This window comes from Furipterus horrens, unplaced genomic scaffold, assembly GCF_987537825.1.
Source record: "Furipterus horrens unplaced genomic scaffold, mFurHor1.1.pri manual_scaffold_2, whole genome shotgun sequence".
In the NCBI taxonomy this organism is placed as follows: Eukaryota; Metazoa; Chordata; class Mammalia; order Chiroptera; family Furipteridae; genus Furipterus; species Furipterus horrens.
Genome location: NW_028327172.1, coordinates 73,769,657 through 73,789,909, shown reverse-complemented (window position 1 = coordinate 73,789,909; position 20,253 = coordinate 73,769,657). Strand labels below are relative to the sequence as shown.

Genomic DNA, 20,253 nt, shown 5'->3' with positions numbered 1-20,253 from the left:
CTGTGGCTTCTTTCACTCGACAAAATTATTTGAGAGTCATTCAAAGTCTAAGCTTAATTGGTATCTTTACTTCCTGATGAGCAAAACAAGAACTTTAGTACATTTTAACTCCATTACTCCCTTGTAATTTATATCTTACTATTCTTGAGCATTTGAATTCTCTTAATTTTTAAAGATATTTCTTTGGTTTAGATAGTGTTCATTTAAACCTATTTACCATTTTCTTTGCTCTTCATTCTTTCTTATACCTCACACCTTCCATCTGGGATCATTGTCTTTCTGTATAAGGTACAACCTTTAAATTTCCTTTAGTCTAGGTCTGCTATTGGCCAACTCCATTTTATTTGTTAGCAAGTGCCTTTATTTCGCTTTTATTGTTCAAGAATATTTTCACTGAGCACAGAATTTGAGATTGACAGTTATTTTCTTTCAGTGCATGAAAGATTTCATTTACGTTCTTCTGTCTTATATTATTGCCCTGTTACCTTGGAAGGTAACCCTGGCTGGTTTGGCTCAGTGGATTGAGCGTCGGCCTGCGAGCTAAGTGTCGCTGGTTCGATCTTCCAGTCAAGGCACATCAGAGAAGGAAAACTCTGATTCCAAAAAACCTCCGCTGCCTTGCGGCATACCTCTTCAGGGGAAAGGCTAAGGGAGTAAACCCCGACAGAAAATCCGGAGCCTGAGTCCCTAAGGCGGTTTGACGTTGTAGTCAACACCGGCAACTCCTGCGGCGCACCTGAAGCCAAGCTGTATTGACTCCGTCTTTCCCTTGGATCCTTCAGCTGCGAAGAGAGGGGGGGTCTGCTGCATGGGCAACAGCAGACCCTCCATATCACCCTGCCCAGGCTCTGTAGCTTCAGCTTCACTGGAGAGGACACTCCAGCGTCATCGCAAGATGTCGATTCAACACGGGAGGAGACAGATACCGTGTCACTCCCGAGTCGGACTGCACAGCCATTCTCGGTGGTGCAGATAGACTCTTAAGAAGCTACACCATCGTCTCTCGAGACGGTCGGCTGCCAACGACCTTGGAAGGTGGTCTTTGTTTTTTCTCTGGCTTCTTTTAAAAATTTTTTTAAAGATTTTATTTATTTATTTTTAGAGAGAAGGGAAGGGAGGGAGAGAGAGAGGGAGAGAAACATGGATGTGCGAGAGATACATCAATTGCTGGCCTGCAACCCAGGCATGTGCTCTGACTGGGAATCGAACTGGCGACCTTTTGGTTTGCATGCAGGCACTCAGTCCACTGAGCCACACCAGCCAGGGCTCTTTTAATGTTTTTATCTGTTTTTTTCCACAGTATTATTTTGATGCGCCTAATTATTTTGCTTATTTTGATGGGTTTGTTTATTCTGCTTAGGATTTATTGGATTTCTTGAATTAATGGATTGTTTTTTTCCATCAATTTTGGAAAACTTTCATCCATTATCTCTGTAACTTTTGCCTCAGTCCCATTTTTTGTCTTTATCTACGTTTTCTCTATATTCTCTGTTTTACTTATCCTGTCTCCTATATTTTCTGTATTTTGTCTCTCTATGCTTTACTCCAAATAGATTCTTCTGTCACTAATTCTTTTTTTAGTCTTGTCTGATTTGCTGTTAAATGTATTCTTCAATGGCCTAATTTCAGTCATGGTATTTTTCTCTTCGAGGATATCTGTTTGGCTTTTCTTCAGATTTACAGTGTCTTTTAAAAAATATCATTTCCAGTTCTGCTGAAAATTTCAGGCTTAGCATTTATATTTCTTAACATGATAACCATCTTTGCTTTATGGCCTCTATCTGATATTTTGAATGTTTGAGGTTTCGGTGATTCATTTCCGTTCTCCCTGCTAGACTTTTTTTCAGAGCAGATTCAGAGTCTGAGATGAAGGCTGGTTTTCTATTTTTATATAAAGCTCACAGGCATTTGTGACATTTAAATAGGATTCTGGACCACTGAGTTAGAAAATGCTAAATCTGTATAGTATCAACTCCAAAGACAGTAGGATTTCAGATTGATCTTTCAGACAAAGAAAGAAGAGAAACGAAGTAATATAGGCCCCAGTGGCAGTTCTAATCATTATTCAATTATTGAATCATGCAGTGCTAGTGCTAGAAACTAAAGAAGTGTATTGCTTTCATGTCCTTAGGTGTTTGCACTGGGACTAGATTCAGCTTTGGATAAGTCAGGAGATTTGAGTTCCAGCACAGTCCTATTAGTAACTTTTAATGGACCATGGAGCACTTTCATTTCTGTACTTTCTATCATAAATTGAAGTTGGCATACAACTATTAAATTTTAATTGTCATAGGGAGTTGGTAAGCATTTAGTAATAATAATAATAATAACAGCTACTGTTCCTTTCATTTCTATCTCCAGCACTACCATTACCATGATCATCATTACCAGCAACCACCTATTTTTTTTTGTGTGTATATCTCATAGTTCTTTTTAAAACTGATATATAATTGACATATAACATTATATTATTTTCAGATATTAATTATTTGATACATGTATATATTGTGAAATAATCACCACAATAAGCATGGTTTACATCCATCACCATACAGTTAGAATTTTTTTTGCCTCTCATGAGAACTTTTAAGATCTCTCTTAGCAACTTTCAAATGTACAATATTTTGATTATAGTCACTGTGCTGTAACCAAGGATGTATTCTATAATTGAAAGTTTGTATCTATAACCACCTTCATCCATTTTATCCCCCACCCCACCCCGCTTCTGGCAACGACCAATCTATTCTCTGTATCGCTGAGTTCATTTTTTTCTTTTTTTATATTTTACACAGAAGCGACATTATATGGTATTTGTCTTTGTCTGAGTTATTTTACTTAGCATAATGCCCTATAGTCCATCCATGTTGTCACAATGACAGGATTTCCCTCTTTTTCATGACTGAATAATATTGTTTATACACCAATCACTCATTCATCCATTGATAGATACCTGGGGTTGCTTCCACTTGGCTCTTTTATGTGCTGCAGTGCAAATGAGGATGTATGTAACTTTTCAAGCTAGTGTTAATGTTTTCTTCAGATACATACCCACAAATGGAATTGCTGGATCATGTAGTAGTGCTATTTAGAATTTTTTGAGGAATCTCCATACTGTTTCCCACAGTGGCAGCACCAATTTACATTGTGCCAACAGTGCACTAGGGTTCGTTTTTCATTGCACGAGGGTTCCCTTTTCCCTCTATCCTCACTGACACTTGTTATTTATTGCCTTTTTGAGAGCCATTCTGATAGGTGTGAGGTTTTATCTCATTATGTAGCGATCATCTATTTTATGCTACATCTTTGTAGGTACTATAGTAAGTTTGTTTTTCCTTATAAGGAGGAGTCCAGGGCCTTAGGAATAGATATACACGTCTATTATTGTTCTTGTTACTTTGTCTCATTTTGTTTATGTATGCATGTGAGTCTATTGATTTATTTTACCTAAGGAAGAAAGCCCAGAAAATAAGTAAATGGAATTTAGAAAGCCTTCTGCCCAAAAATGTAAGCTATACCACCCTATTTTTTTAACTAAATTTTTTATGATGAATACATTTACTTATTCAAAAATATTTGTTGAGGGTGATCTAGACAGAGTCTAACAAGTAAGTAAGAATTAAATTTAAAAAATTTTAAGCTAAAATGTTTCAATATCTCTGTAGCCTTATCATATACAAAGTAAAACTTAATTTTGCTGGAATGGTTTGTGGTTGACTCCTCTTTCGAGAGTCCATTTTTGGATTTCACTTCATAGTTCCTGCAAACAAATGAGACAACATTGTGATAAATGAGAGGCGATAGCGTGTCTGTCAGTGCAAACATGTAAGCATCATTATATTATCTCATAGGCATTTAAGCTTAGCATTATACATGTTGAATATTGAATATTCAGTGGTGGCTAACATGTCTCCAATTTATCCAATTTAGCATCTTTTCTTTACAAGCCTATTTTTCTCTTATGCATTGTTTATTTTACTCTCTATTTGCCATTTGGCAGTGTGTTCAGGTTATTAAACTAAAAGCTGCTTTCTGTGTTTATTGTACATTTTACTTGAGCTCAGCCAGAAAAAAACAGATCAAAAAGCCTGTATTTGGGGCATAAGAGGAAGAGAGGGCAGAATCTGTTCATTCAGCAGCTGGGACCTAGTTTTTTTGTTAGGCAGAGTTGTGTTTGAAAGGTAGGATTTGCTGACTGACATGTGCTATGAAGTAATTTGTTTGTGGTGTTTTCTTTTAAAATTATAGCCGTGTCTAATTTTGCTTGTTTCACATATGCAGTAGTATAGGTAAGTTCCCAGGTATGCTCTAACTGTGTACATGGTACCTGATCAACTAGGAAAAGTTTTTACTCTAGAAACATAAAATAGTGCTCTGTTTCTTGCATCTTCTCTCAGAAGCAATGAGAAATAAGTTCTTCTGGCCTACAGTGGTATTTACCTGCTGCATATTACTTCTCGCTGGACCGCTGTTCTATGTCATAAGGTGCCATCTCACCTTCATGTTCTAATGTGAGATTTTTTTCCCCTCATGACAAGACTATTGAGGCTTATACTTTATTATAAAGTTGCTTCTCAGTAGAGGACAAGGGAGCAGAGCTTGTTTGGTCATTTTAAAATGAAGGTCTTGTGTCCTGTATATTGATTTCAGGGAGTGTTCCTGCCATTGTCTCCTTCCTTTGAGTTTCACAAGATTCCATTTTCAAGAAATTTAGCAAATGGATTCAAGACTCTTGCTTTTGTTGTTGTTTTAAAACATACTTTGCTAGTAGGAATGAGGGAAGGAAAATGAGTTTGTCGTGATTTTTGATTTTTGCTTTTCTTCAAGGATGGAAACTAAGCAGGCTTATATGGCATATGGAGAAGATGTAAAGACACTGACATTAGTCTTTGGTTTCCAAGTTGTTCTAGGCAAAATTTTTATTAATTCCTCTGTCTTGGAAAAATATGGCATACCAGCAAGCTTCTCTGCCAGCTGCTTCACAAGTTAGCAAAGCACACTTCTAGGAGTATCATCTTTTGTAGAGAGACAGACAACTTTATTTTACTAAAAATGTTCAAAGTTTTCCTTCTCCCCCACAGTGGACTAATGATCTCATTTGTAAATCCAGGGAAAGAATGTAAACTGACACTTTTGACATTGCTGTATTTTTTCTTAAATGGTTTCTGGCTTCAGTCTTGTGTCCTTGCAGTTGTCGGTCTTTCTTTTTCCGTCTCTCTTTTCCCGCTTGTTAAAGCAGAGCAGACAAGGCCATAACGAGGTACATGGAATCTCTTGTTTGCTTTTTAAAATAAACAAACTCATTTCATTTGAGTCCAGTGAAAACATTAGTGCAACTATGGAGGATTTATATTTGCCAGGCTGTGGGAAACAGGTGGATGTCTCTTTTCTGCTAAATTCTTAGCTATGAAATGTTTTCTGCAGTCACAGTCACTTTTGTCCATAGAGAAGCTTTCATCATTCTCTATGAATCATATATCATTCTTCACATCATTCTGTCTCTTGCCTATGTACCCTTCAGGATTTCAAAAGATTAATGATCTCTGCCTATTTCTAACCAAAAAGGATCAAGATTAAGTTTTTCTTCTTTCTCAGAAGTGTTTCTAGTAATGATACATTCTTCAGTTTCCTGTTTAGCCAACATGGACATCTGTTTATTTCTTCATGTACTTGTTTGTTATGAATCTTTACTTGAGTGATAGAGTGATAGCTGTGTCTGGGTACGAGAGTTTCTGATCCCGCAGATCTCTCAGCGTGGATGAAAGAACTGACCCAGAGCTGAATTATCTGGGGAGAAAGAAGGGTGAATGTCTCTCAGAGGAGATCGATGATCACTCTTTTCTCAGTCAGAGTTTTTACTGAGTTGGCTGTGTGCAGAAATGCATGGGGTAAGCAAGCAGCCCTCCACCAAAAGGTTGGGAGTAACAACAAAGGAAAACATAAATCAACAGAGAGTGATAGGTAGCCAGACTGTGAGGCACCAAGGCATATCATAGAAGTCCAGGTGTCTCTTTGTACTAAACATTCTCTTTTTACATTCTACTGATAAGAATTTGGGGCTACACAGAGCAGAGCAGGCTTCATTAGCTTTAAAGAGTACTTTGCATTTTTTTTTCCCTAAGACCCTCTGGAGAGTGGGGAATGGTTGTGCAGGAATTGGAGCATGCTAAGCAGCTTGTCCTTAAGATTTATGGGCCCATATGCTGGTCCTGGCTCAAAGCAGCGGTCAGTTTCCAATACCATACAGACTGGTCTCCTACATCTGGGGTTTTCATTCTATTGTATTTTGGATGTATAAAGGTTCTATAAGATCAGAATGTCTAGTGTTTTATATCTGTTTGCTTTGAACTGAACATTATCTTCAGTCCTGTGCTGTGAGCTTTTTGGAAACTTGATCTTTATTGACTCTGCCATCTCAGAAAATAAAGAAAATAGGTAAAAACCAAAAAGAATAATTGGTAAAAACTCCTGTGGGGCAAAGCTATTACATGGCAGAATAATTCAGCAGTTGCAGGGGAGCATGACTGATTGTGAATCTTTAGTGAATTAAAAAAAAAATAAATCTTTATTTTTTAACAAGCATTATTTAGTTAAGATACAAATACTTTAAGTATGATTATACTGCTACTACTTTATTTTTATGGTGGAATGTTTTAAGAAATAGAAAGTGTGCATTTAATTGCATAATTAAAAATCATTTTCTAATTAACAATATTATACTCTCACATTATATACCTGTGAGATAATAGAAAAAAATATATATTTGTCTCTGCCCCAGAACTTCTAACACACTTATAATTTCCCAAGTGATAAGAGACTAGGAGCATCTTTTGCTCTAATATTTTGTCTTTACTCCAATTCTTAACACAGAGTTCCTAAATCCCTTTGAATTTCCTGAGTAATAGCAATGTCTTTTGTTGTAATGAAGTGATTCTTATTGGGCTCTAGGGTGGGGGCTGGTCACCCTAGCAATGATTCCAAGCAATGATTAGAAGCTTGGAATTTTCAGCCTTGCCCCTCATTTTTCAGATAGGGAAGACGGGCTGAAAATGGAGTTAATAATTGATCCTGCCTACATGATGAAGCCTCCATAAAAATTCCAATTAGTATGGGGTTTGGAGAGCTTCCAGGCAGATGAGCTCATGGAGATGCTGGGGGAGTGGTGGGCCCAGAGAAGACACAGAGGCTCCATACTTCCCTTCCCACATACCTTGCCCTACACATCTCTTTCATCTGGATGTTTGTTTTATCCTTTATTACATCCTTTTATAGTAAACTGGCAAACAGTAAGTAAAGTGTTTCCAAATTAATTAGTATGGTGTTCACACTTCTCTTGTCAGTTCTAATCATTTATTGAAACTAAGATTTCCCTATTTTGAAATCATTATTCTCTGTAGATAGGGGAAAATGTATTCAAACTTCACAAATATACAGATGTATTGTGTATTTGTAAAACATGTTGACTATTAGCCAGAAATTGTAACTCTAGTGGGCAGAGAATATGTCTCTTATTCATCGTTGTAGCCTTTGGTGCCTCACACAATGATTAACATATATGTATTTGTCTAATGAATGAATTGGAGTATAGTCTTTCAGAATATTTTCCCATCAACAGTTTTCATTCAGTTAGTTTTCATTCCTTTAAGCCACAAATGACCATCACTAATAAAATAATTAATAAATATGCTCATTATTCTTTGCTATGTATAGACTGTAATGTCTATTCAGAAAATTGAGACCTATATGTATTGGTTTAAAAAGAGGCAACAGTAGGTTTTTATTCCCAACATTTTATTATGGAAGTTTTTATTCAGAAAAGTTGAAAGAATTGTACAGTAAATAACCATATACCTACTACCTGGATTCTACACTTAACATTATAACATATATGCTTTATCAAATATCTATCCATCTATCAGTCCCCTATTAGTTTATCTTCTTTTATTTATATATTTCAGGGAAGTTGCAGGCATCAATATACTTACCCCCAAAACTTCAGAATTCTTCTACAATGTTTATAAATAGAATGCTTTTGAAGTAAGACTATTTTAAATTATATATAATCATTTTGGAAAGATAATTGTTAGAAAATTAAATTCTGTTATCATTATTTTCAGTATTTAGATTGGAAGGTCAGATAAGGAAAGGATAAACCAGCTTAGGTCTGTATAATTCTTTATAGTTTCCAAAAATATTCACATGCATTATCTAATTTGATACAATATTATTAATAATAACAGTAACTAACAGTCATTGAATGCTTCTTTATCTGGTACTGTGCTTTGTTTACCTTTACAGATGGTACTGTGCTAAGTTCTCTTCATCTCACTGATACTTGGTTGTCATATTTATTTTTCAAATGGGTTGATTTGTTCACATCAATATTTCTAAGCCCTGTGGTATGCCTTTTAAATTCACATTAGTCAAAATGCTGCTATGTTTAGACTGAATTCTTTTGGTGTTTGGGTTCTTGAGAACAAAAACATTTTCTTGGGTGTTGTATCTTTATAAGTTGTTATTCATAATAATGTTTGAGCACAACTTGGGAAGAGTGACTGAAGATGTTCCTGTGTTCTTTGATGATTTCTTGTAAATTAGCCTCTAATATCCAAAGTGCTGCATGACTTTAAAGGCAAAATGGATTATATGAGAATCTGCATCCAAAAATTATTTCTCCTTAGATTATTAATTGTTAAAATTTTATTAATAATAATAACCACTATTTTTCGTATTGTGTGCCAGATAGTATGATTTATATCATTATATATTTAGTTTATTAAAAACTGAGGCACAGAGGGATTAAATGTTTTACTTGTCCGTCACCTAATATAACTAGTAAATGAAAAAGCCAGAATATCAATGTTTCAGCTCCTAAGTCCTTGCGTTTGACCACTACCCTAGTGTTTGGCGTATGATCCTCAGACCACTTGTAACATAATTTCCTGGGGTGCTTGCTGTAAATGCAGATTCCTGAGCCGCTCACCCTAGACCTACTGAGTTTCCCTATGGATGAAGTATGATTTTTAGTCATTCAGTTGATTATAATGTGCACCAAAGTTTGAGAACAACTGTGCTATGCTATTCTATAAGCAATATGTTTTAATTTGTATTACCCTAGAATGATAGCCAGAATCAATGAATTGTTCTTATCTTGGAGGGCATGACACTTTGGATTAATATTTATGCTTTTGCCTTTACTTCAAGATTGTCATGGATTTTAAGCACCCAGATGGTGTCACAGTGCCAGTTATGTTGCCTCGTCGGAGTTTGCTGGTGATGACAGGAGAATCTAGATACCTTTGGACCCATGGGTATGTGCTGAAATTGCCTTGATGACAGGATACCCTTCACTCTGTGAGTTCTCATTCTTTTCTTTCCTGTGTGAGCTGCCAGAACCATGCCCCATACCTGCACATTGAGACCTCTGGGTTTAAACCCCGAGCGACACCTATGGCTTTTTAAATTATTTTTTTTAAATATTAACCTTTTCTTTAAAAAAAAATTTCAAATTGAAAGAAAAGATGCAAGCATAGCACTGTGAACCCTCTTCACCTTTCACTTAGATTTACCAGTTGTGAACATTTTGCCATGTGTTTTGTTTCTCACATGTTATCAGTATTATTTTGGCTGCAATCTTAGGAGGGTAAGTTACTTGATTGCATATATTCCAAGAACAGCACACTTTCTGTATCAGAGGTTGACAAACTGGCTTTGGGCTAAATTCAGCCCTTAGTCTGTTTTTATACAGCTCTTCAGCTAAAAATGGCTTTTACATTTTTCTTTTTTTTTTTTTTTTTTTTACATTTCTGTATTTTATAACATATTAGAACAGCATGTTCCATCTTAGAAACTTAAGGCTTTTACATTTTTAAAGGGTTGTAAAAAACGAAAACAAAGACTATGTGACAGAGATTGTATGTGGCCGTCTGTGCCTATAATATTTACTGTCTGGCCTTGTTTGCCAACTCTTGCTCTATAAAATTTCAATGCAATCTTCAAATTCAGGAAATTTAATATTGATAAAGTACTCTTATCATACTGTTATACAATGAATTTTAAACTTTTGCTAGTTATACTTTATAATACTGTCACAGAGAAAACCAGAGCCTATCAGTAGATAAAGTAGCAAAACCAGATTTTACTCAGAAACTATTGCAATAGGGGAAACGAGACCTCAAAATAGAACTGGGCTCAATTTTAAATACAACAAAGAAAAGTGGGGATTTATAGTCAGGAAGCCCAGGGTTGAGGATGGGGTTTGGTGGACGGAAAATTACTAAGAGGAAAACCCAATGGTAAGGGGGCGATTCTGGCTAAAACAACCATACGAGTCTTGATGAAGGCAGGCCAGGGTGATCAGGTAGTGGGAGAGAGTGGGGAATGAGGAGTTTGGTCAGCTATCAAAGTGATCAGATATCAGGGGAGGGGATTCTGGCTAAACTGACTTAGCAGAATTCTTGTTAAAGGTAGGCTCTTGGAAAAAGTGCCCAAATACAGAACCTAGTCAGGCTCAGGGGAGTCAGACTACACTTTGGTCAAGCAGAGAATCTTTGTCAGTAATTCATGGTTAATTTTCCCTCTGATCTAGGATTCTGTCCACGATCCTGCATTACCTTTAGTTGTAAATTCTCTTTAGTCTTTAATTTGAAACAATTTCTCAACTTTTCTTTGTCACTCATGATGTCGGCATTTTAAGGAGGCCCGTTGTTTTTTTAGAATGTTCCTCAATTTGAGTTTGTTTGATTGAATCTAATCTGAAAGAAATGGGTTATGCACTTTTGGCAGGAATACATCTTCAGCCTTTTGAGAAGGAAGCATCACAATTCTGAAATGTGCATATATTGTACTTAAACTGCTGCTGAGTTCTGTACTTAATACTGTGCTGCTTGGAAATTTTAGCTGATTCAAGGAAATGAACATATAAATGAATTTGTAACCTGTCCTAAATATCAGCCATAAAAACAAGTGGACTGATTTTGTGTACTCACTGAGGCTTAAATTTGTCTGACTTTTTTTTAAATGGCTGTTTAAAATATTTTTATTTATAGGAAATAAAAATGGTGATATGATCCAATAGTTTTAATTATTCCTAGAATTTTGACAATATTTACATTTTCTCGTATTAGGTTCAAGCATTTTTATTATTGGTAACATTTAAACTTAAGAGTAATGGTATTATAGCAAATATAAAATAACAAATTACATTTTATAGATCTATGTTTCAAAGATATGTTAGTTTATTCTGACTAATAGTACAGATAATTCTAAACATTGTTTTGATCACATTATTCTTTTGTGCAATGCACATTGTGTTGTAAATGTTAAGAGTAGTATCTCTGGAAGATTGGATTGCAGATAATATTTATTTTTAAACCTCTCTCTAGAATCAAAATTCTATACAATAACTTCAGGGGAAAAAGCTCAGTATTATTTTTAAAGACTCTAATTGATACTCATTGCTTATAATGTGATTATGTATGTGTATTAGGAAGAAAGCTAGCAGGAGGGGGCGTATAGGGAGGGAGCGGCGCAGACAGAGACAGAAACACAGAGAGACCAACCAAACAAATGCTATACCAGCGATTGAAGTGTTCACCAGATTCTCTGTGTGGAAGGGAGAACAGATTGAAAAAGCACATTTAATATACTTAAAAATACAGGGTAGGACAAAAGTAGGTTTATAGTTGGGAGTACACAAAACAGAGTTTATTCGTATATTATTTATTAATTATTGTATTTTTCACATGAAAAACTGTAGATCTACTTTGCCTATCCTGTATATATAAAATATAGGAAATAAATCTTGATAAGAATTTTTTAATCTCTATGCTATAGAAAGCACTAGAAAGCGCTGTTGAATAGAAGAAGGTTGATTAACATGGCCCTATAACATTAGTTCTAAACACTTTTAATTTGTTCAGCTCTATTATGATTTGGCATTCTAGCCACCATGCCCTAAATCAGAGGTGGCAAACTGGAAGCTCATGGGTCAAAATACAGCAGTTGGACTATTTGGCTGCAGCAGTGGTTGTCCTCATGGTAGCATTTTAGAAAATTGCCTGCATATAAAAATCAGGAGCTTTTGCATAAAAATGTGAATTTTCTGCTTCTTTTGATAATTGGAAAGGCATGACAGCACTGGGCCATGATATCATTTGGTGGCAGCAACCAAGACTGTCAATGGTTGTCATTTGATGGGGCCTCTGTTTCCAAGTTCCCCTAGAGTGCCTACCGCTTTCTGCTCCCTGAAATAAGGCTCAGTATTACCTGTCACTTATCACTGTGCTTGCACTATTGTTTTTATCTTATAACAGAGTTAGTGAAAATTAAATATTTCTTTAACTCATGTTGATATTAAAAGTAGGAAAAGGAAACCTAGAATGAATGGGAATGTGTGTTTTAAGAAAAATGGAAGGAAACACTTTTTTAAATGAAGACTATTCCTATGTGTTTAATGACAATATGTTTCTAAACAAATACATCTGCTTCACTCATTTATGTTATTTGACTGGCCTTGGGAGGCGTTATTTCATGAGTTATGTGAACTGTCCTTTTAAATTATTTTTGGAGAGTTTTTTGTGTGTGTGTGTGCCAGGCATTGTTGTAAAAGCTTTACATATATTAACTCATTTAATTCACACAGTCAGAGTGGAAAGTTTCTTCCATGGTTCTGTCCTCATTTTTAAAGGAAATTGGAGCATAAAGAGGTTATATAACTTGTACAAAGTCACAAAACCATTAAGATCAGAGGACAGGCAATCTGGCTTCAGGATCTGAGCTCTTAGCCATGACATTATAGCTACACTTGTTTGCTCCCTTTCCTTTGATTTTATGCTGTGCCTTCAGGCCTTCTCACTTCAACCAACTCCTGAGGCAATAAATTTTTTTTTTCCTTTCCATTTCTGTTTTTAGATACTATACAGCTCAACTTTTACTTCCTTTATAATTTATGAAGCTTTTTCTGACCATATTGGCCTGAAATAATTTCTCCTGTATTTTAACTCCTAAAAGATTATATTGTTTCCTACTACCTTGTAATGTCATTTTTATTGTATTTGGATTATTATTTAATCTATAAAAATGCTTTCATCTTTTTATTTAATATTTTCCCAACTGGATTATAATTTGAGTGCAGGGATAAAAAGATGTTCAGAGATGTTTAAAGAATTATTATTCTTAACATGGATTAACTATTCCTAAAAATCTGAGATTGGTGCCAAAAGTAGTTACATACAGCTTGATGTTACATATGATTTAACACTAGGCAAGTGAAGTCATTGACTTCAGAGAACTGTAAAAAAGAACTACTTAGTCCCCAAGAGAGAAATTTGTTTGCTAATAAGAGGTTCCTTTTTCTGAAATATCTCGACTTTGTTCAACACCATAGTTTTAAGCATTTTAAGCTATCAGAGTAACAGTCATATAAATTCAGGCAATAATTGTTTGCTTTTACTTCTAAAAACTTTCCTTTAGTCTTAAAAGAGCTATTCTCACAACTTGTTTTATGAGGTCGGCATTACCTTGACACCGAAATGTGTCAAGGACATGACAACAAAAGAAAATTTTAGCCCAGTTTCTCTCAGAGATTCAAAAATTCTTTAAAAGAAATATGTTTATTGATTTGAGAGAGAGAGATTGAGAGACAAACATTGACTGGTTGCCTCCCATACACACCCCTACCAGGTATTGAACCTGCAATTAAGGCATGTGCCCTGATCAGGAATCAAACCCCCAACCTTTTGATGTATGGGATGATGCTCCAACCAACTGAGTCACACCAGCCAGGATAAGATGCAAAAATTCTTTAACAAAATGGTAGAAAATCCAATCCTGTGATATAAATATATTGAAAATATATCAAGACGTAGTGGAGGTTATCCAAAGATTGCAAGATTGGTTTAAATAACAAACATCTGGAAACCAAACAACATAATCCACTACATTAAAAGAAAAAAGGGGAAAAATATATAATTATCTTGATTGAAACAAAGTGTTTTTGACCTAACCATCCATTCATAATAAATTCTTGGCAGACTAGGACAAGAAGGAAACTTCTTTAATCTGATAAAGTGCATCTGTGAAAAACCCACAGCTAACATTATACTTCATGGTGTAATACTGAATGCCTTTTTCTAAGAGATTGAAGTGCGCAGGGATGTCTGTTCTTACCACTTCTATTTAATATTATATTGGATGTCCCAGCCAACATAAGTCAAGAAAAATAAATGAAAATCATACAAATATGAAAGGAAGTAAAACTTTTATTTATAAAATTTGAATTTTTATTTTTTAATTTTAATTTATTGCTTTTCTATTACAGTTGTCCCACTTTTTCCTCCATTTCTCACCCCCATCCCAGTGCACCCCCTTCTCCCACAGTCAATCCCCACCTTCTTGTACATGTCCATGTGTTATTTACACTAGTTCCTTTACAAAACCCTTCCCCTACTTTCCCCACTTCTTCCCTTTCCCCCTTCCCTGTGGTAACACTTAGTCTGTTTCTTGTTTACATGCCTCTGGTTCACTTTTGCTCATTTCTTTGTGTTGTTCATTAGTTTCCTGTATTAGGTGATATCATATGGTATTTTTCTTTTGTTGCCTGGCTTATTTTGCTAAGTATAATTCTCTGTAGTTCCATTCATGTTGTCGCAAGTGGTAGGAGTTCCTTCTTTCTTTCTGCTGCGTAGTATTCCATTATGTAAATGTACCATAATTTTTTTAATATGCTTTATTGATTATGCTGTTACAGTTGTCCCAATTTCTTTTCCCTTTGTTCCTCTCCACCCAGTGACACCCCTCCCTCCAAGTTTGCCCCCCCTTAGTCCATGCCCATTGGCTGTGAATATAGTTATTCTAAACTTTTTCCTGTCTATTCCACTCCCTCCTACTATGCTTCTTAATCCCCATATCATCTCTCTCCCTTTCCCCCCTTCCCCCTCCCCGCTGACCTCCTCTCATGTATTCCCCATACCTATAATTCTTTTCCCACTCTCATTGCCTACTTAGTTTGCCTTTGTTTCAGTTCCCTAGCTTCTGTTGTTGGTTGTTGTGATACAGTTTTCATTTTAATGTTCATAGTTTTGATCCTCTTTCTTCTAAACAAGTCCCTTTAACATTTCATATAACAGTGGTTTGGATCTGATGAACTTGAGTTTTACTTTGTCCTGGAAGCACTTTCTGTGCCCTTCTATTCTGAATGACAGCTTCACTGGATAGAGTAATCGTGGTTGTAGGTTTTTGCTTTTTAATACTTGAAATATTTCTTGCCAGTCCCTTCTTGCCTGCAGAGTTTCTTTTGAGAAATCAACTGATAGTCTTATTGGGACCCCTTTGTATGTAATTCTCTTCTTCTCTCTTGCTGCTTTTAAATTTCTCTCTCTATCCTTAATTTTTGACATTTTGATTATAATGTGTCTTGGTATGGTTCTCCCTGGGTCCAGTTTTTCTGGAACTCTCTGAGCTTCCTGGACCTGTAAGTTCTGTTTCCTTCCCCAAGTTAGGGAAGTTCTGCTTCATTATTTTTTCACATAATTTTTCAATTTCTAGTTCTACTTCTTCACCTTCGGGCAACCCTATGATTTGGATGGTTGCTCGCTTATAGCTGTTCCATAGGTTTCTGAGCCTCTCCTCATTTTCCTCACTTCTCGTTTCCTCTTTCTGCACTGTTTTACTGTTTGTTCCTTCCCTATGTTCTGATTTTTTTATTTGATCTCTGGTTTTCTTTCCCTCATCACTAGTTTTGTATATGTTTTTGTTCATTTCAACAGGACTAGTCTTCATTCCTTCCCCATCTTGTTTAAGATCTTCTGTTATGTTTGTAAGCATTTTTATAACAAAAGCTCTGAACTGAGCCTCAGAAAGATTATCTATCTGCTGGACTGTTAGATTAGATATTGACTGTCTGGTCAGCTGCATCACCGAGATCTCTATCATGATCTGTGTCATCCTGACAGTTTTGTGTTTACCTTTGCTTCCTGGGCAGGGCGTCACACCTCCTGTGCTATAGACGGCGGAGCCCCATGCACTTATCACAACCAGGCGACCCTTCTTACCACGCTGTGGTGTTTTCTGCGGGGGTGGGGGTCCAAGATGGGTTCCTGCTGTTCACTCTTCATTGAGAGACCAGGAACCTCCTCCTCTCATTCTCCGTCCCGCCCCCCCCCCGCTCTGGGCCTCACAGTCCAAGGCAATGGAGGTCTGCCTTCCCTGGCTTTGGAATCACAAGCTGATGGGTCTGGTCTGCAGCCAGAGGTGCTTCGCAGGCGCTTCTCGCCTCCCCTTAAATACGGGTGTCTGTGCTTACTGCTGTCACGCTGCCATTGCTGCTGCTGCTGCCGACAACATTGCTTGACCTCTCCATCCCAGCTTCGCCCCTCCTACCCGTTTGGATAGGCACCACTTCTTTATAACTTCATATATTGGACTTCCATTTATTTTCTGGAACTTCTGGTTATTTCTGGTTTTGCGGTAGTTGTATTCCTTCTTAGATGTGGAGGGAGACGGAGCGTGTCAGTCTAGGCCTCCATCTTGGCTGTAAGTCTCCTGTGTGTGTTTGTTTCTGTGTCTTAGGTAGAGCTGTAGCTCCTGCTATGTTGTAAGGGGTGGAGCCTTAGGGATTTGTCAGTAACGGGAAACCTGTTTCACCACGTTGTGGCACTGTATGTGGGGGAGGGGTCTGAGACGGAACAGTGCCACTTGCACAGCACTCGCCCCTTTTCCGGGCACTTCTCCCACTTATGTAGGGGGTTGGTGCCTCTCTGGCTGTTGCCCTGGCTGTCGTTACCAGAGTGGATGGATCTGTGGATGTTCTAGGACAGTGGGGGCCCTTAAAACAAGCGGACTCTGCTGAGAGACTGTCAGTTTCTGCCTCTGCCCCAACCCCCACTGGTTTGCACAGTCAAAAGCAATGAGGCTTGATTTTCCGAGGTGCTGGGACCGTGAGCTGTGTGGTCTGGTGAGGAGCTGAAAATGCTCCCCAGGTGTCCCTCCTGACTTTTTAAATCATGTAACTGCACTTTCCACCATCCTGCCGATTTTGCTGCTGCTGCCATCACCATACCATGTCCTCTCTGCCCCGGCTCTGCCCCTCCTACCTGTCTGGATGAGTATTTCTTCTTTATATCTTTGTTTGTTGGCCTTCATGCAGTTTTATTTTCTGGAACTTTTGTTTTTTTCTAGTTTTGAGGTAGTCATATTCCTTCTTAGTTGTGGAGGGAGACGCAGCATGTCTGTCTACACTTCCATCTTGACTGGAAGTCTCCCTACCATAGTTTTTTGATCTACTCATCTACAGATGGGCACTTAGCCGCTTCCAGCACTTGGCTAATGTAAATAGTGCTTCTATGAACATAGGGGTGCATAAGTACTTTTGAATTGGGGTTTCAGGATTCTTTGGGTATAATCCTAGCAATGGAATCACTGGTTCAAAAGGCAATTCCATTTTTAGTTTTTTTGAGGAAATTTCATACTGTTTTCCATAGTGGCTGCACCAGTCTGCATTCCCACCAACAATGCAATAGGGTTCTGGTTTCTCGCATCCTGGCCAGCACTTGCTGTTTGTTGATTTGTTGATGATGGCCATTCTGACAGGTGTAAAGTGGTATCTCATTGTGGTTTTTATTTGCATCTCTCTGATGGTTAGTGATGTTGAGCATTCATTCATGTGTCTATTGACCCTCTGTGTATCCTTCTTGGCGAAGTGTTTTTTCAAATTTTTTGCCCATTTTTTAATTGGGCTGTCTGTCTTCTTGGTGTTGAGATGTGTAAGTTCTTTATATATTTTGGAGATCAAACCCTTGTCTGAGGTATCATTGGCAAATATATTTTCCCATGTGGTTGGTTTTCTTTTCATCTTGCTGATATATTCTTTTGCTGAGCAGAAACTCTTTAGTTTGATGTATTCCCATTTGTTTATTTTTTCCTTTATTTCCCTTGTCTTAGGAGATGTATCAGTGAAAATATTGCTATGTGGGATATCTGAAAATTTCCTGCCTATGTTTTCTCTAGGACTTTTATGGTGTCACAGCTTACATTTAAGTCTTTGATCCATCTTCAGTTTATTCTGGTGTGTGGTGTAAGTTGGTTGTCTTTTTTCATTTTTTTTGCATGTCCTTGTCCAGTTCTCCCAACACCATTTGTTGAAGAGGCCCTTCTCACTCCATTTTATGCTCCTTCCCCCTTTGTCAAATATTAGTTGACTATATAGACCTGGGTTTATTTTGGGGCTCTCTATTCTGTTCCATTGATTTATATGTCTGTTCTTATGCCAGTACGAGACTGTTTTGATTACAGTGGCTTTGTAGTATAGTTTGATATTTGGTATTGTGATTCCTTCTACCGTGTTCTTCTGTTTCAAGATTTCTGTGGCTATTCAGGGTCTTTTTTTGGTTCCATATAAGTTCTCGGTCTGTGAAATATGTCACTGGTATTTTCATAGGGATTGCATTGAATCTATTAATTGATTTGGGTGGGATGGACATATTAATGATGTTGATTCTTCCCATCTATGAGCATAGTATATTATTATTTGTATCTTCCTTAATTTCTTTCTTCAGTGTTATGTAGTTTTCTGAGTATGGATCTTATATTTCTTTGGTTAAGTTTATTCCTAGGTACTTTATTTTTCTTGTTGCCATAGTAAATGGGATTTTTTTTTTCTAGTTTCTATCTCTGATATTTTATTTTTGGTGTACAGAAATGCCTTTGATTTCTGAATATTGAGTTTGTATCCTGCTATTTTGCCAAATTCATTTATTATGTTGAATAGTTTTTAGTGGGGTCTGTAGGGTGTTCTATATACACTATCATGTCATCTGCCAATAATGACAGAAAAGAAAGTAGAACTGCTTATGATTATAGATATAATAAATCCTAAGAATTCTCCACAACATGTGCTAGAACTAATAAGTGAATATAGCAAGGTTGTAGCACACAAGGTTAATATTCAAAAGTTAATTTTTGGAAAATAAATTTTTTTCAAAATAGTAACAAGGAGTAGACTGACTGTGGGAGCAGGGTGTGGGCTAAGCAGAGGAGAGCAAAGGCGTAAAATTGGGGCAACTCTAATAGAAAAACAATAAAATATTTAATAAAATAAATAGCATCAAGACCTGTAAAATACTTATTTTCAGTAGTACTCTGAATAAGTTAATTAATTATGGTATGGTTTAAAAAGCTATTAATGTGGGAATTCTAATTCTTTTTCTTAAATCTTAAATTGAGATGTAATTTCATACAAGCACACACACATGACATTGTATTAGTTTTAGATGCACAACGTAATGATTCTCTCTATATATTGTGAAATGATCATCACAGTAAGTCTAGTTAACACACAGCTACAATTTTTTTTCTTTGCAATGAGAACTTTTAAGATTTTTTCTCTTAGCAACATTCAAATATACAATACAGTTTTATCTAACTATAGTTGCCATATGGTACATTACATCTCTAGGAGTTATTTTATAAATGGAAATTTGTACTTTTTGTCTACTTTCATTCATTTCACAACGTTCCCCTCACTCCAAATCACCAATCTGTTTTCTGTATCTAAATTTGTTTGTTTGTTTGTTTTTTTACTTTCTACATAAAACTGAGATCACTGGTATTTGTCTTTATCTGTCTGACTTATTTCACTTTAGTATAATACTCTCCAGTTCATCCATGTTGTCGCAAATGGCAATATTTCCTTCTTTTCTTATGGCTGAAAATATTACAGTACATGTGCGTGTGTGTGTTTATTACATTTTCTTCATTCATTTATCTGTTAGTGAACACTTAGGTTTTCTCCATATCTTCGCTACTGTGGATAATGCTGCACCAGATATGGGGGTATGTGTATCTTTGAGTTAGTGTTTTCATTTCCTTTGGACAAATACTCAGAAGTGGAATTGCTGGATCATATGGTAGTTCTATTTTTACATTTTTGAGGAACCTCCATACTATATTTCACAGAGGCTACAGCAGTTTACTTTCTTGTTGTTTCTTGTCTTTTTGATAATAGCCATTGTAACAGGTATAAGGTAATATTCATTGTGGCTTTGATTTAAAATTCTCTGATGGTTAGTGATGTTGAGCACCTTTTCATGTACCTGTTAACCATGTGTGCATCTTCTTTGGGACATCTGCTCAGATTCTCTGCCCATTTTTTAATCAGATCGGGTGAATTTTTTTTTTTTTTTATTGCGATTGAGTTGTATGAATTCTTTATGTATTTTGGATATTAACTCCTTATCAGATATGTAATTTACACATACT

At 36.4% G+C, this 20,253-nt stretch overlaps 1 protein-coding gene across 1 annotated transcript in view; it reads left to right on the top strand.

Annotated features, from left to right (window-relative positions):
• The window catches only part of ALKBH8 (alkB homolog 8, tRNA methyltransferase), a 77,097-nt gene that overhangs the window by 34,100 nt on the left and 22,744 nt on the right, over positions 1-20,253 (top strand). Inside the window, exon 8 of the mRNA XM_090267858.1 lies at positions 9,202-9,308. Coding sequence (XP_090123984.1) covers positions 9,202-9,308 — 107 coding nt within the window. The remainder of the gene's footprint in view (positions 1-9,201; positions 9,309-20,253) is intronic.